The sequence below is a fragment of the Hippopotamus amphibius genome, chromosome 4 (assembly GCF_030028045.1).
Source record: "Hippopotamus amphibius kiboko isolate mHipAmp2 chromosome 4, mHipAmp2.hap2, whole genome shotgun sequence".
Taxonomy (NCBI): Eukaryota; Metazoa; Chordata; class Mammalia; order Artiodactyla; family Hippopotamidae; genus Hippopotamus; species Hippopotamus amphibius.
Genome location: NC_080189.1, coordinates 104,870,797 through 104,886,362, shown reverse-complemented (window position 1 = coordinate 104,886,362; position 15,566 = coordinate 104,870,797). Strand labels below are relative to the sequence as shown.

At 44.8% G+C, this 15,566-nt stretch overlaps 2 protein-coding genes across 10 annotated transcripts in view; both read right to left on the bottom strand.

The window, feature by feature from the left end:
- Positions 1 to 2,734: 2,734 nt before the first annotated feature.
- FIGNL1 (fidgetin like 1) lies at positions 2,735 to 7,123 on the bottom strand. 2 transcript variants are annotated; one of them, XM_057730333.1, is made up of 3 exons: positions 7,067 to 7,123; positions 5,307 to 5,347; positions 2,735 to 4,907 (listed from the first exon to the last, which is right to left on the bottom strand). In XM_057730333.1, exons 2-3 carry the CDS (start codon positions 5,309 to 5,311, stop codon positions 2,864 to 2,866), a joined length of 2,049 nt encoding a protein of 682 aa, XP_057586316.1. In that variant the 5' UTR covers positions 5,312 to 5,347; positions 7,067 to 7,123; the 3' UTR covers positions 2,735 to 2,863. The 2 variants fall into 2 exon arrangements, with proteins under 2 accessions (XP_057586316.1, XP_057586315.1); XM_057730332.1 differs by lacking the exon at positions 7,067 to 7,123 and having other exon boundaries at positions 5,307 to 6,676.
- A 7,762-nt stretch (positions 7,124 to 14,885) lies between these two features.
- Positions 14,886 to 15,566, bottom strand: part of DDC (dopa decarboxylase) — a 68,086-nt gene continuing 67,405 nt past the window's right edge. For all 8 annotated transcript variants that reach the window (XM_057731821.1, XM_057731822.1, XM_057731818.1 and 5 more), the window contains one exon: positions 14,886 to 15,268. In XM_057731821.1, the coding sequence (XP_057587804.1) occupies positions 15,255 to 15,268 (14 nt within the window). In that variant the 3' untranslated portion in view covers positions 14,886 to 15,254. The remainder of the gene's footprint in view (positions 15,269 to 15,566) is intronic.

The window sequence follows — 15,566 nt, the reverse complement described above, 5'->3', positions numbered from 1 at the left end:
CAGGCTTTTTAAACCTGTGTTTCACTATGTAATTCTCATTCTCCAACAAGATAGGTACACACTATTCTCATAATTGAGATTGAACAATGAGGTGGGCTACAGTCCCAACTAATAAATGACAGTCTAACAACATGTCCATTTGGTGCCAAAGTCCATGCCCTTCACACAGATTCCACCCTACCAACTTGTCAATGTAGAGGCAGACTTGATATTTTGGAGTTGAGAAAATGAATTAGAATTTTAAAAGAATGGAAAAAGCCATAAGCTGGAATAGAATTTCCCAAAGAATACACATCAAAAGAACCAGAAACTATAACTAGATGTATAACAAAAATATTTTTAAAGTCCTGATATTAAAAACTCACATAAATTACTGTATTCCTACCAACACATTTTTAAGCATTAATATACAAAAGTTACATGTGTTGGTAAAATGTGTGTGTCTATCTCTACAAAGGAAATGTATCTTTCAATGACATTAAAAAAAATCAGATAATGTTAACTTCTCAAAAACAAGGGCTAAAGACAGTGCAGCACAAACAAAACACTTGGGAGGAAAGAACTCAACCCAAGGTTATCATATTTAATCAAGAGAATATTCATAATGTAGAGACAGAAAGAAATCTCAAGTCTAAGTTTCAGGAATTTCCTACCCAAATGCCTCAGAAACATACTGCAAATCACAAAAGGGTGAGAGAAAGGATGCTTCTAACATATAATGTAGAAACAACTGCCAAGTGACTCCCTAGCTCAAATTTTCTTTACAGCTTTAAAATATTCTACTTGATATTCCTTTCAGGTTTAGAGTCTCCCTTGAACAGAGAAGACAATTCTGGAGGGGCCATTTCACAGTCTAACAGGGACATGGACTCTGCCTAATCCAAGATGAGTCAGGCCAATGAGATCATTTTTCTCTTGGACAAAATCTAAAAGAAGTTCTACAGAGGGACGTGGCCCTCTGGCTGATGATCAATGGAGCTGAAAGTCACAACCAGTACAAGCTGCTGTTGAGAAAAAACTAATAAACATTAAGACCAAGTTATTGAGCTAAATAAAACACTAACACCTTCTGGGCAACTGCTGATAAATCTGAATAACTACAGTAATTGTAAGATCCAAGCAGGTGGAAGTGATCTGTAAAGAGAATTAAAGATAGTAATGAATAGGGTGAAATGCTTTAAGATTTTAAAAGACACAACAAAAAATTAGGACGAGATTTAACATCCAAATTCTAATAAAAGACAATTATATACTTCAAAGGGAAAAACTAAAAGTTGGAGAAATAAAGCTTTTAAAAGAGCATAAAAATGACAGACCAAGAATAAAAATCAAAACCACATATAAATTGCCTAAATCCACCTACTAAAAGTTTCAAATTACATTTCTTAAATTGTATTATTCTCAAGAGAAAATATTAGAACCTGAACGTAACCTCCATGAGACCAAGGACTTTTGTCTGTCGTTCACTGGTCTACTTTCAGCACCCGGAACACTGCCTGGCATCTGAGAAATATTTCCTGAATGAGTGGATGGGTGCGAAACCTGCATACTGTCCAACTGGCAGCTGGACAGTGTCCACGACCTCGCGGTTCAGGTAAATAGGCATTCTGACTCAATGCAGACGGGAATCCCTCACAAGTACCACTGTTCCAGAGGACAATTTAGAACACGTGCCAAAAGCCTTAGAAATCCTTAATCCAAGAATTATACTCAAGAAATGTATATTTTTTTAAAAAGATCGCTAAGGCATTTAACATAATTTTGTTTACAATAAACAAAAGGTGACCCTAATGACCTGCCCTAAATGCCCTATAACAGAAGGCTGACTAAATCACAGGCCGCCCACACCATGGAATCCCGGGCCCTCGTCTAAGGGAAGATGCTGGAGGAGTACGTCAATGTGGAAGATGATGACGACATACTTTAAAGAAAAAAAGCAGGCTACAAACAGGAATGCACAGCACCACTCCACTCACGTAGAAAACATCCAGAAGTGACACTGCAGTGCCAACAGCATGTTCCTCAAAGTAGTATGGCAACAGTGAGGCTTATTTTCTTCCTTTGGTTCACCTCTGTTTTCTAATGTTTCTACACAGAACATGCATTATTTAGAAAACAAAACAGTCCATTTTAAAAATCTGAAAACATTTATTTCTGAAAAAGACCAACCCTGCAGGCTGCAGTGTCAAATAAAACACTAATTTTAAACATCACCTACCCCCTGGAGAAACACAACATTCTTTCCCTTTCAGTTCTGTGGATACATCTCTGATATTAGATAACACCTGGCTATTTCTGAACATGTTTTGATTAATTAGTCTCGGTGAGGGAAGAAAACCACAATAAGTTACAATCCAGAACAAAGTAAAAACTGGACTTTTACTCTAGCTTAGGTTGAGATTTTATATCTATTAAGCAACAGTAAGAAATGCTCAGTTTCAAATGTAAACCACTATACTAGCCAATACTAAGAATTATGTGATCCTCAGAAGAAACTTTCTTCAATAAAAGATGCATAGAAGTCAGATACATCCTCATATACAAACCAGATTTTTTTTAAAGTCTCAATTTGAGTTCAGTATTCCTCACAGTATACATTTTGAAGAGACTTCTTAGCAACAAAACAAGTGCATTCCCATTTTGTATGAATAGGCTTATGTATCAGTTACTAACTGGAAGGAAAATTGAGCTTATGTTAACACAGTCTATGTCAATCAATCGTAAAAGATGAGTATTGTTATTCTATTTTATTTGAGGTACAGAATTCAGAACATACATTTGATGTACAATTAATACATTTCCTATGCTAAAAAATGGAAAGATTGGACTACAAAGATGCTATTTTTAATTTCAAGTGTCCCGTTTACTTTCCACAACCAAAAGTCCTGTTCCAGTTTTCATAAAGCTCTAAATCTTCTGGAGATACACTAGGTCGCACAGTTCTAAAGGCGTTTTCAAAGTCACTGTAAGCTATTGGTCGAACTTGATCCGGCGTTATCGTGGCAATGTCGGCAGCCTGTAAACTGCGAATAGGACCCAGAGAGGCCTCCCTGCAGAGCTGCGTCATGTCAGCCCCCGAGAACCCACCAGAGTGCCGCACCACCAGGTCGATCTCCTCCTCACTGAGGCAGCACTGCTCCCTGGACATCAGATTACTGACTATCTGTTTCCTGGCTGAAGCCTCTGGGAGGGGAATATACAGCCTTTTCACCAACCTTCTCCGAGCAGCCTCATCGATCTCTTGCGGCCGATTGGTTGCTCCCACCACTAGAATGCGATCTTCAGAAGATGTGGCTGCTCCATCCAACTGAACTAGAAACTCGGTTTTTATCCTTCTAGAAGATTCGTGCTCACCATCTCCCCGCTGAGATAAGAGGGAATCGATTTCATCAATAAATATCACAGCTGGCTGCTGACACCGTGCGACCGCAAACAGCGCGCGAACCATTTTCTCCCCCTCGCCCACCCACTTAGACGTCAAGGAGGAAGCAGAGATACTAAAGAAGGTTGCCCCCGACTGACTGGCAATGCACTTGCCGATCAGAGTTTTACCAGTCCCGGGAGGGCCAAAGAGCAAGATTCCTTTGGGGGGTCCTCGCAGGCCAGTGAAGATGTCTGGCCGCATCATTGGCCACACAACGATCTCTTTTATTGTGGCTTTGGCGAACTCCACGCCCGCGATATCTTCCCAGTTTACCGGAGGCCCCTGATCCATAATTTCGTTCATAATCAGCTCAATCATCTTGGGCTCCAAGTTCTTCAGACGTTCGTCCACGGGCTGTGCTGGATCTGCAGCCCCTGCGCCATGAGGCTTATACTGTACCCCTCCGCCCTGATCTCCCCCGTCCTGCTTAGGTACGGGGGGAACAAACTTTGCAAATATTCCTCGCGATCTGCCAGCTCCCAGAGACTTTTTCACACCACCATACGAAGACCCTGGTGCACGCTGGGGCTGGTGGTACTTTTTCTGCTGATCTACCCATAACTGTTCTTTTGCAGTTTTAAACGCAGGCAGGCTGCTGTCCTCTCTTTGGCCGTTATCTTCTGTTTTACTAAAAGCCTTACTCATTATTGGGGTGGAAAGGGCATCAATGGCGCCAGAACCATAAAAAGCTTTCCTTTCTCGGGGATTTTCACAGCCAGAAGCAAAACAAGACTGATTGGATGAGAACACATTTAGTCCTATGTTGGCTTTCGGGAAATTGTCATCTTCCTTTTTGACATTTCCAAATAATGGTCTGGCATGGAATTTTGCAGTGGCGGACTCACCGAAAGGTACTGAGACTGCAGGACACGTCTTAGTGGTGTTCGTGACCAGAGGTGGCTGGGCATTCTGAGGGCACTTCAAAGAAGCACTGCCCTCTGGGAAGTCCTGGGTCCTGTTGGCACCACGGGCTGAGTTAGTTAACGGGTGGCTCTCCCCAGAACTACCACAAACACTAAATTTAGGAAGCTCCAAGACCGCAGCCTCTTTGTGGATGACTACTGCTGCGTCCACAGGTGCCAGCAGAGAGTCTCTGTGCCTCCTGCCGGCGTGCATCATCTCCTGCACGTGACGCATTTGGAATACATTACTTACTGACAACCCAGACTTCCACTTGTCACTATCAGTTTGCCGAGATCTTGCTAGAGTTAAAATGTTTTCGGCATAGTTATTCAAGCCAGTTTCAACATTGTCAGAATCAATAACTGCAGAATATTTCTCTGCATATTTTCTGAACAGTCTGGCAGCACAGACCTGGGAGATCTCAGAGTTTGCCCATGCATACTGGATGCGGAGTATCTGCGCTCGGTGCGCGTCTGCCTTCTGTCCTGATGTACACCCACCAGATGTAATTGCAAAGTAATTCTTCTGCCAGTCACTCAGGTGTACAGACCTGGAGCCAGAAGCCTGCATTTTAGAGGTTCTATAACAAATGACAAAGATGAAAAAGAATCAGCATCCAGAAGGAAACAAAGACATACTACTTTAAACATACTTTTAAAGTCTCTGCTCATCTGAAGAAAGGTACACTGGACTTCTCATTTATAAGCTAAATTTATAAGGAAAGGTCATTTATAGGGGAAACATCGCTTTTAAGCATTCAAGATATAAAAGATTAAAGACTTGACTTAATAATGCTCTGAGTTAAACTGTTTTAGTTACATAATAATTTTCCCTGTGAAAACATTCACAAGGTTCAGATGGAGAGGATTTAAAATTAATCAGCAAAAGAAAGGCAACATGGAAGGACAACAGGCCTAGGGACATGCAAAGCAGAACAACCAAGCCAAGCCTGGTCTCCAAGGAAGATGAGATAAATGACCTCATGCACTCCTCTTCCAATCTCTGGGCCTTCAGTGTTATCTGTAAAAGGAGAGAAATCATTGTGAGAATCAAGTCAAATAATGCATATGAAAATACCTGAAAATTACTATTATCATCTCTACTGCACAAATGTAGAAGCTGAGACTGAGAGTTCAGAAGCTTGCCTGAGGTCACACAGCCAGTGAGCAATGGTGCCAGAATTCGCACATGAGCAATGTCACTGCAGGTAGTGTGTAATTCACCACGTACAAAATGCCCCTTCACACTGCCACCGAAGGCCACAGCAGCATGGATCACAAATACAAACAAATGTCACATATTAAATGTTTTCAAGGATTTGTCAATGAGCACTTAAAATAGGATGCCCCAGAATCTCTCACAATTTCCCAACTTTACAGGAAGCATTAAAAAGCGAAGCTATCGTGATATATGAAATATGTGAACAAGTGTGCTAGTAAACTGCTTTATTTTAGAGTTTTTCTGTTAGTTTTATAAGCCTCCCTACATTAAGTTAAACAGAACTGTAGATGAATGTATCATGTTGATGGATGTGTAGAACTTACCTGCCAATCCACAAGAAAAATCTGTAAGAAAACTTTGAAGTTTTCTAAGAGTATTGCAGTAAAGTAAAAACCATGAACTCAGTATCTTAAAATTTACCTTCCAAATTACCTGTAAATATAGCTTAATAATCAGCAGTTCTTTTGGTGCAAGAGCCATGTTTAATACAGCTTTGTTTAAACCCTACAAAGAATCTATCACATTGTACGTAGATGTTCATAAATCTTTGCAATATTTTTGGAAAAAATAAAGAAAATTAAGGCCTAGTGAGATCCTAATTTGCTTAAAACAGTAAAGTCAAAACTAGAACTGACATCGCCCGACAAACAGTTCATCCCTCTTTCCACTACTCCATTTTACCCTTTTTAAATCTCTTTTATGCAAAACCAGACATGAGCAATTGCAAGAGAGGAGATTTGGAAACCATTTCTCACCAACTCTCCCGTTACTATGGACATCCTGTTCCTATTCCACGGCTTCATCTCATCTTATCATCTGCAAAACCGGGATTCCTCCAAAGGCTCAGAGTTCTAGCCACTGTTCCCCAAATACCCTGCTCTTTCCTTTCCACCCTCTCCGATGTCTTCAACATTCTCTCCCCAAGTCTTACTTCTTCCTTTCAACGCAATCATTTGCCCAACAAACTGGACACAGGTAACCAAGGACGGCTTGGCCAGCGACCCCGGCGGCACAGCCTGGCCCTGGGTACCACTGCCTAGGGCTGTGCCGCTACAGGCAGTGATGCACGAGTTGCATTCCCCTCTTCTGGGATGTCCCCTGCCTGCTGAAGGATGTGGTGTGCGTCTAGACGGCACGAGCTCCCCGCCACACCGACCGTCCCCCCCGCACGCGGAACGGGGCGTCCCCGGGGCCAGCGGTCACCGCGCTGACAGGGCCGCGGGCGGCGGACACCGCGGCGCTCGCGGGGCGGGCCGGCCCACCGCCCGCCGGCCGGCACCCCGGGTGCGGCCCCCTCCCCTCCGGCGCGGCCCCGGCCCCAGCGAGGCGCCCCCTCCCCACAGGCCGGCTCCGCACCTGACGCCGCCGGGGACGCGCCCGCCGCGGGAACACACTCCCGAGCCAACCCGGCCGTTCGGGCAGCCCCTCGCCCCTCAGCCCTCCCGGCGCCGCGCTCTGCACCCCGCGCCCCGCGCCAGCCTCAGCCCCCCTGCAACCCAGCGGCACGCGCCCGCCCACCTGCAGCTTCCGAAAAGCGCGCGGACCCTGTGCGCCTGCGCGCTGAGGCCAGGCTCGGCCCCGCCGTGCGTGCGTGCGTGCGTGCGTGCGTGCGTGCGTCTGTCTGTGCGAGCGTGGGCGCGCGGCGAGGCGGGAGCTCACGACGGGGCGGGGACGGAGCAGTACGGCCTCCCCCCGGGAAGGGTCGGAGCCCCGCCCCCAGCCCCGCCCCCAGCCCCGCCCCACGCGTTTTTGGACAGAATCCGAGAATTGGAGGCTACGTTTCGGGTGGCCGCCTCGCCGGGCCGCCGCGTCCTTTTCCTCCCTGCCCCCTGGGGGACGCGTACCTGGAAGACAGGAAGCGCGCCCTCCTTCCCGCGGACTGCGTCCTGGGGCAGGACGAGGAACGGAGTAGCCCTCGCAGCCGCCTACGGGTCGTTCCCGTCACCGTGTCACCTGGGAGGTGTGGAGGTCTGAGAGCGTGACCTGAGGGGGCCACAAAGGACCGTCTCCCCACCTTTCATCCTGCCAGACTCCTACCCGGCCTGGCGCCTCCTGCGTGTGCCAAGGGCGTCCCCACCACCCAAGGAACCAGTTCGCTGGGGAAGGACCTCTGCCCCCGAGCACACCTCTCTGGAAGCAGGAGGAGCCAGTCCCCTCCTGGGGAAGCCCCGGCTTCCCTGCTCGCCCGGCTCCCGGGCCCTGTGGGTACCCCTTCCCCAGAAAGTGAGTGTCTGGCACTGGAGAAGAGGACGGGCGAGGAGCAGCTAACAGCACATAACGTCGAAATGCAAGACCTAAGAAATGTGAGGCAAAACATTTTTTAAGACCTTTCTTTTAAGATTCTTAAAAATGGGCACAAACTAAACAGAAAGGAATGATTGGACAATACCTTTTTTAAAATAGACGAGGGAAAACGACAGCTCACTATTCATCTCTTGGCTTAGATAGTAATAAAAGAATTTTTATTCTAATTGTTCATAGTTTATTAGCTATTTACTAATGACTATAGTTACCCAGAATAAAAATAAAAGAAAATGAAAATGAAAACCGTTATCTCAAGACAAACTCAGCTGTCTGTTTACTAGCTGTTTTTCTACTTGTATATTTAGAAATTAGCATATAAATACTATTTGGGTAGTTTGCAATTTTTGGTGATTTTCATCACCAAAATTTTAGTGATGGTATTTTGGAGAATTCATATAAACCACTGTCTTAGCCTCCTAAGAATATTGTTCACGTACTGAAGTACGTTTATGGTTGCCAGTTTTCCAACATGTGACAATAGTGTTGCCACTTTACTTTTGTGCGTTTGATAGAAAAGCATTTCCAAATCCAGCACTTTTTTCTTACTGCGTAGCTGGCAAAAATCGAACTCAATTCCGTACCCTCTCTGAACTTCAGCCTCCTCCTCATGTATAAAACAGGAATGAATTTCTCTAACTCAAGATGCTACCATAAGGATTATGATTCATTTGAGATCTAAACTTAAAGTAGTAGCTGGGACATTTCAGACATTCAGCAGAAGCTGTGATGCTGTATTATATGTATTGCTCTTATTAATGCTATTTTGGAGATTCAAACCCATAAGCCATAGCAACACTTTTTCTTCTTTTACAAATTGGATATTTTAGAAAACTGTCCTAATACTTTAGCATAATTTGTAAGAGTTTAGTGCTTGAGCTATGCAAGTCTTAAACTTTCTTCTGAGACCATAGGCTGTTTTGTTTTGTTTTGTTTTGTTTTGTTTTGTTTTGTTTTGTTTTGTTTTCTCCTGGGTACAATTTTTTGAACCTGCAAGGGAAGAAGTTTTCACTTACAGCAAACAGTGCCACTTCTTGGCGTGAGGGATTCTGGGAGCTGGCTGCTTATTTCCCTGTTCATGAATATTATAAACATGGTCTCCAACAAATGTCAATGCACTCTTCAGTGATTTCATTTGGTTTTGAGCAGAGGGAGAATATGGCCCCAACCAATGTGCATCCCCATCTGCCAGGAGAGTCGCTTTAATTTTCAAGGAGGTGTACTTGTCAGTAGGACCAGGTAGGTAGATGGGGTAGAGGGGATGTGGAAGCAGACAGGACAAGGGTCATTCCTTCTTGTTGGGATTCCTGAGTGTGGCTGGACTCTGACTGATGTACAGCCTTTCAGCTCCCTCTCTCAGTGTTAAGGAAGAAAGCAGAATGAGGATGAAGGACTGAGGGGATGGGTTCCTGCCTCCATCAGAGGAGCAAGGGGTGTGTGGACCTGGAGTGAATGGGATGCATAATTCCAGTGAAAGGTTTTCCCTGGCCGCACTGAATGACCCGTGAGGGCTCTGACAGGCTCCCTGGCATGGCTGTCATCAACAGAGCTGGTGAGTGGGGAGATGGGCCTCCCCTGAAATGGGGCAGGCTGAGCGGGGAAGGAACCATCTGCTTCTGTTGTTTTCCTCCAGAGCCTCACTGCCAGTGTGAGTCCGCACTTTTGGTGCTTCCAGTTTGATACTGGATGTGGTGGGTTGCATTGCATCCAGCCAAAAGACACATCCACACCCTAACCCCCTGTATCTGTGAACGTCACCTTATTTGGACATGGGCTCTTTGCAGATGTAATTGAGTTCACATGAGGTCATTCTGGATTAAGATGGACCCTAATCCAGTGCGACCGATGCAGTTTTATAAAGAAGAAGAGGAGAGACACAGAGAGAAGACAACCACATGAAAACAGGGGCAGAGATAGAAATTATGCAGCCACAAGCCAAGCAACATCTGGGGCTGCCAAGGGCTGGGCTAGGGAAGGAGGGAGCCTTCCTGGAGGCTTTGGGGGGCACATGGCCTGGCTGACGCTGTCACTTCCGGATCCTGGCCTCCAGAGCCCTGAGAGAGTAATTTCTGTCCTTTTAAGCAGCCCTAGGAAACTAACACACTGTGTTGTTATGGCAGAGGTATGGTGGAGTCAGCTTTCCAGAGTTCAAATCCTGGCTCCACTTCTCACTATCTACCTCCATGCGCTGTTGGGGTGATATATGGAGCTGACATCTGAAGTGTTCACACAAGAGCCTGGCCTCCCGGGAGCACTGCCCAGATGTTGGGTGGTGTTGTTATGGCCAGGCGAGCCCTTTGCTGGACATGGGTTGCCCAGATTAGAGCTTGTCACTGAAAAATAACCCATGCTCCTGGTGGTGTTTCTACTTTGGAATTTAGCCGGATTCTCTTATTTTCATAGACTGTTGGAATCTCAGATACAGAAGAGAGCTTAAAGGTTATGTAGTTTTCAGGCCCTTGGAGATGTTTCCTGCACCATTTCTCAACCGTCAATTTTCCTGTGGGCAGTGAACACCCACAGTGGTGGAGAATTTACTGCCCTGTGAGAAAACACATTCTGTTTACTGATTGACCGACTTTTTACGTTGACAGCGTCTGTCTCCCTCTGTGTCACTTGCTCTTTGGAGGCACAAACACTCTTCCTGTCAGAGTGAGTGTAAGATTTAAAGACAGCCACCAAGTAAGGCTCCTCCACATCTTTCCCAGTAGATATCCTTTGTTTGAACCCTCCTCGTGTGACTGGGTTCCTCTCTGATGAGACCTGGCAATATTGCCACCTCTTACCAATGATGGGGTCTGGATTTGATTTCAGCATTCTGGACATTTTTGGACTCACGGGGTCTCCTGTAAGTGAGCCCTCTGTTCTTTTCTTCCTCTTCTCTCCTTTCCTCAACCATCCAGTTTGCATCTTCACCGGTGGAGTCACACTCCACTGTCAATAAAGTGGTAGTTCCAAATGTATCCAGTTCATGCAAGTAACTTACTCTCACAGGGCTTTCTTACTAATTTTTTCTATTACTTATTACAAGTATAGTTGATGGCAAGTGACACAGAGATAGTGAAGAAATAGATATTGATATCAAATGCAGTAAAAAAAGAAAAAGAGGCAAAAAGTGTTCTAATGTTTGATACTTGGGGATTTATATGATTCAGAGAAGCAATAAAACAATTCAGAGAAGCTCAAAAGTCCATCAGGGGACTTCCCTGGTGGCTCAGTGGTTAAGAATCTGCCAATGCAGGGGACACAGGTTCAATTCCTGGTCCGGGGAGATCCCAGATGCCACGGAGCAACTAAGCCTCTGCACCACAACTACTGAAGCTTGCGTGCCTAGAGCCGGTGCTCCACAGCAAGAGAAGCCACCGCAATGAGAAGCCTGCGCACCACAACAAAGAGTAGCCCCCACTCACTGCAATTAGAGAAAGCCTGAGCGCAGTAACAAAGACCCAATGCAGCCAATAAATTACTTAATTAATTATTTTAAAAAAGGCCATCAGGCAATCTCCATTCCTTTCCTCAACTACAGGCTTTCTGAATAAAGATCAGCCGTATTCGTTGCTAATTTGCTGAGTCTGTTGGTAGGTGTGAAGTCAATGGATGATTGAAACCTGCTTCCTCTGGGTCTTCCTTCCTCTGTGTCCCTTGTGATGATCAAGGGCCACCCGGTGACAACCCATCTCTCCTTTTTTAAAAAACATTTTTTAAATTAAATTTTTATTTTATATTGGGGTATAAATGATTTACACTGTTGTGTTAGTTTCAGGTGTACAGCATAGTGATTCAATTATACATATATCAAAATTCTTTTTCAGATTTTTTTCCCCATATAGGTTATTACAGAATATTGAATAGAGGTCCCTGTGCTGTACAGCAGGTCCTTGTTCATTATCCATTTTATATATAGGGGTGTGTGTATGTTAATCCTAAACTCCTAATTTATCCTCCCCCTGCTAACTTTCCCCTTTGGTAACTGTAAGTTTGTTTTCTATGTCTGTGAGTCTATTTCTGTTTTGTAAATAAGTATATTTGTATCATCTTTTTAGATTCTACATATAAGTGATATCATACGATATTTGTCTTTCTCTATCTGACTTACTTCACTTAGTATGATGATCTCTAAGGTCCATCCACGTTGCTGCAAATGGAGTTATTTCATTCTTTTTATGGCTGAGTAATATTCCTGCTTCTCCTTTCTGTCTGGGCTGTTCTACAGATTCCTCTTGTGTCTGGCATGGAGTCAGCCCAAACGAAAGTCTCTGGTTTCAGGAAGTTTGGCTGTTCACTGCATGTTAGGGAGGAGACATGTGACCCCAGGAGATGCCTTAGGTCTGGTACAATAAGGACTGTGTATTTGGTCTGTATCCTGGTTCCTGATATAGAGCTCCTAAATCCCTTGGGAATCTGTGGGTAACAGCAACCTCTTTTGTTCTAAGGATGCTACTCTTGGCAGGTCCCTAGACAGAGTAAGGATGAAGATGGTCACCATAGTGAGAGGGTTGGAATGTTCGGCCCCATCCCACCCCCCAGCCTCTGAGTGGGGAGAGAGGGGCCAGAGATTGAGTTAATCACAATGACCAATGATTTAATCAACCAATGATTTACTGCAACCTCCGTAAAAATCCCTGATCAACAGGGTTCGTAGCGCCTGCAGGTTGGTAAGCATATCACCTGCTGGGAGAGCCATGCCCTCGGGGAGGGCGTGGGAGCGCCACACCACCTCGCCTGTCCCACCTGTGCCTCTCTTCTGTTTGGTTGTTCCTTCGCTGTATGCTTCACAATAACCTGGCAAAGGTCAGCAAAGTGACTTCCTGAGTTCTGTGAGCTATTCTGGCCAATTATGGATCCTGATGAGGGGTGATGGGAACCCCCAGTTTATAGGGGTCAGTCAGGTCCCAGGCTAGTGGTGAGGTGAGAGGGTCTTGTGGGACCGAACCCTTAGCCTGTGGGATGGGACCCTCACTCCAGGCAGGTGCTGTCAGACAGATGGAGAAGTGCTGTTGGAAAAGACTCCATGTTTTTGGTGCCAGGAGGGAAAACCCTTTCACTTGGTGTCAGAAGTGTCATAAGGAAAACGTTTTCTTGGTATCGAGATGTTAGCTGTGTCCAGATCAATCTGGGATTTTCCCAACACTAACTGGAGGTACTGCTTATCAGGAAATACCACCTGGTGGTCTGTGCGCTGCATTGCGACACTAGATAAACAGAGATTTAGATGAAGATGCCCTGCAGGTGGATTAGGCTGCATAATCCAGACCTTCAAAAACATCCCCGCATTGGGCTATTTGGGGGTTATCTAGGTAGGGTCAGGGTCCAGGACTCTACCCTGGGAGGTGAAGGTGGGCTTTTCCCAGAAGGGAGTGAATGTCCTCACTGCCGGGTACCCTGAGAAACGGCTCATCCCACCTACTGCCAAAGTCCTTGTGCTAATGGTGTTACAAATACAAAAAGTGGGGGAAAAAATTTCATAAACTTTGTTTTATATTTTGAAAAAATCCATAAGTCTGTGTGTGTTAAACATGAGGTCCTGCCTCTGTGTCTGTTTGAAAAAATAAAGTTTTATTAGAATAATCCATTCTCCCAAGCAAAAAAAAGGTGGGTAAGGGTGCTGCGTTCCAGTCTCACTCGGACAAGTCACTAGACTTCTTGATTTCTCAGTTTTCTCATCTCTAAAATGGGAATAAGAGTTGAGAGCTTTAAAATAAGTATTAAATAAGTTAATATTATACATATTAACAACAGCACCTGGCATAGAGCACGTGCCATGAGGATGTGTGTTAAATAAACTGGGAGGAAGTATGTCCTCCTGTTTCTAGGCTGGGTGGTGTGGGGTCTGATTGCTACGTTACAGAGATTCCTAGAGAGGTCAGGAGGTGGGATGAACTGCCACAAGTTTCCTAGAATCGAGCCAGAATTCGAGCAAACTTCTATCCCTGCTGGGTTAGCATCCGAGCTGATGTCTGAGAATCCCTGAGGAAGCAACCCAGACACTTCAGAGGAGGCTCTCCATTCACTCAGCTCACTTCCTGTCCCTGTCCGTGCACGCCTCCCAGCAGCATCCCTACAGTCACCTACCACCTGGGCTCCTGCCTGCATTTGTGGATGGACTAGGCAGAGCCCCTCCCAAAAGGCTGATGGCTGCATTGTTGACTCTGGGGCCTAGCTGGGGGCCCTGCAGCAATCTTAACTAAGAGCACAGACAGGTGCAGACAACCTCACTGTAAAATGCAGTCACCTCAGCCTCAACACTGATCTGAGCGCTCGGCCCTCTGCAGCTCCTAATGCGGTGGCCCCAGTGGGTCCCCGTGGTTCGTCCCACATCCCCACACCGTGATGGAGGTGAGGTCTGGTCCACTGATGGGCGGAGAACAAACCATCTGACCAAATGAGATGGGGACCACATGCCATCTGACATATTTCCAGATTTCCGAAAAACAGATAATTCAATTACATGCACACAAATAAAAAGAGGTCTTTGAAATTCAAATATCCCTATTAACAATCCAAGGACCCATTCTGAGTGCTTTTGATAATTCCATAGTGTCCAAAGGACAAGAACTAGTCTTGGGATTAAAATACATGTTTCTAAGCATTAAGCCACATGACAAAAATGGTTTCAAACAAAGATTGGCTATTTGGATAAAAACTGCATCTTCTTGATATTTATGTGTAAAGAGCATCTTCAGGTGTTTATTAGTCATGATACCACAGGGCAGGTGGACTGGTCAGATGAGAAAACCAAGGCTCCAGAAGTCTTTCCCATCACACCAACAGAACTTGGTCTCTGGCTGCATCTTGGTTCTGAATTCATTTCTTTAGAAGTTGGAGTCATCTCCAAGCAAAACTCATGTGTTGTTATCACATCAAGAACAGTGCCTGACATATACTAGGCAAGCCATAAACATTTGTTGACTAAATGAGTGCTGTCCAAAAATGCCAAATTTTTGGCTATTTTGAAAGGATAAGTGCAGGTTCTAACAATCAATTTGCTACAATGTAGAACAGGATGTCTACCAGACACAACTATGGTTACACTTCATGTTGTTTATTAAGCATTAAGCCACATGACAGAACAAGTTAAAGACCACAGGTATAATCTCAGGTCCCATAATCACAGATCTCCCTGGAAAATATTCCAATAAGCCTTTACCACCTCTGACAACTTCAAGGCCACAGAAACTGATGATTTTTTTTAATCAGCAAAAGTCATAGCCACATAATGAATAAAACTATATCCACGGGAGTTAACTTATAGCAAATATTTATTCATTGATGAGAGGCTGAGCAGACGTAATCACGAGCTTCTTTCTGGATAACTCTGGAGAAAGAAGCGTGGGCCACATACAGTCTCAGTTCCATGGAGCTGGGATGGTACATTTTTCCTTCTCACTCCAGTCTTCAGATCATTTCAACTTTTCATCTCTACAGGGAAATAAAGAACATGAACATATGGCTAAATTCAAACAAATGTAAAAATCAGAATGTTGTATACTCCTCATTTGAACACAGAGAAGGAATATACTCTTTTTCCAACTGTGAAATGGAAAAGAGTTTGAACCAGAAGAAATGAGCTTTTACTGCCAATCTGGCTTCTCTAGGATACATTTTATTAGTCAACTAGAAACTGGGCCCTTCTGTAAAATAGGGATAGTCCCGTCTTTCTCTCAGAACCATGACTACTGGATTTGATATAACCTTATATAAGCACAAGTAAAATCAA

Bases quoted from the DNA above. Each gene is read 5' to 3' on its own strand.
- FIGNL1 (XM_057730332.1), bottom strand. From the start codon at position 5,368: ATGATTTCTCTCCTTTTACAGATAACACTGAAGGCCCAGAGATTGGAA. The intron at 4,908-5,306 runs GTCATTTATCTC...CATTTGTTATAG, and splicing joins TTGGAAGAGGAGTGCATGAG to AACCTCTAAAATGCAGGCTT.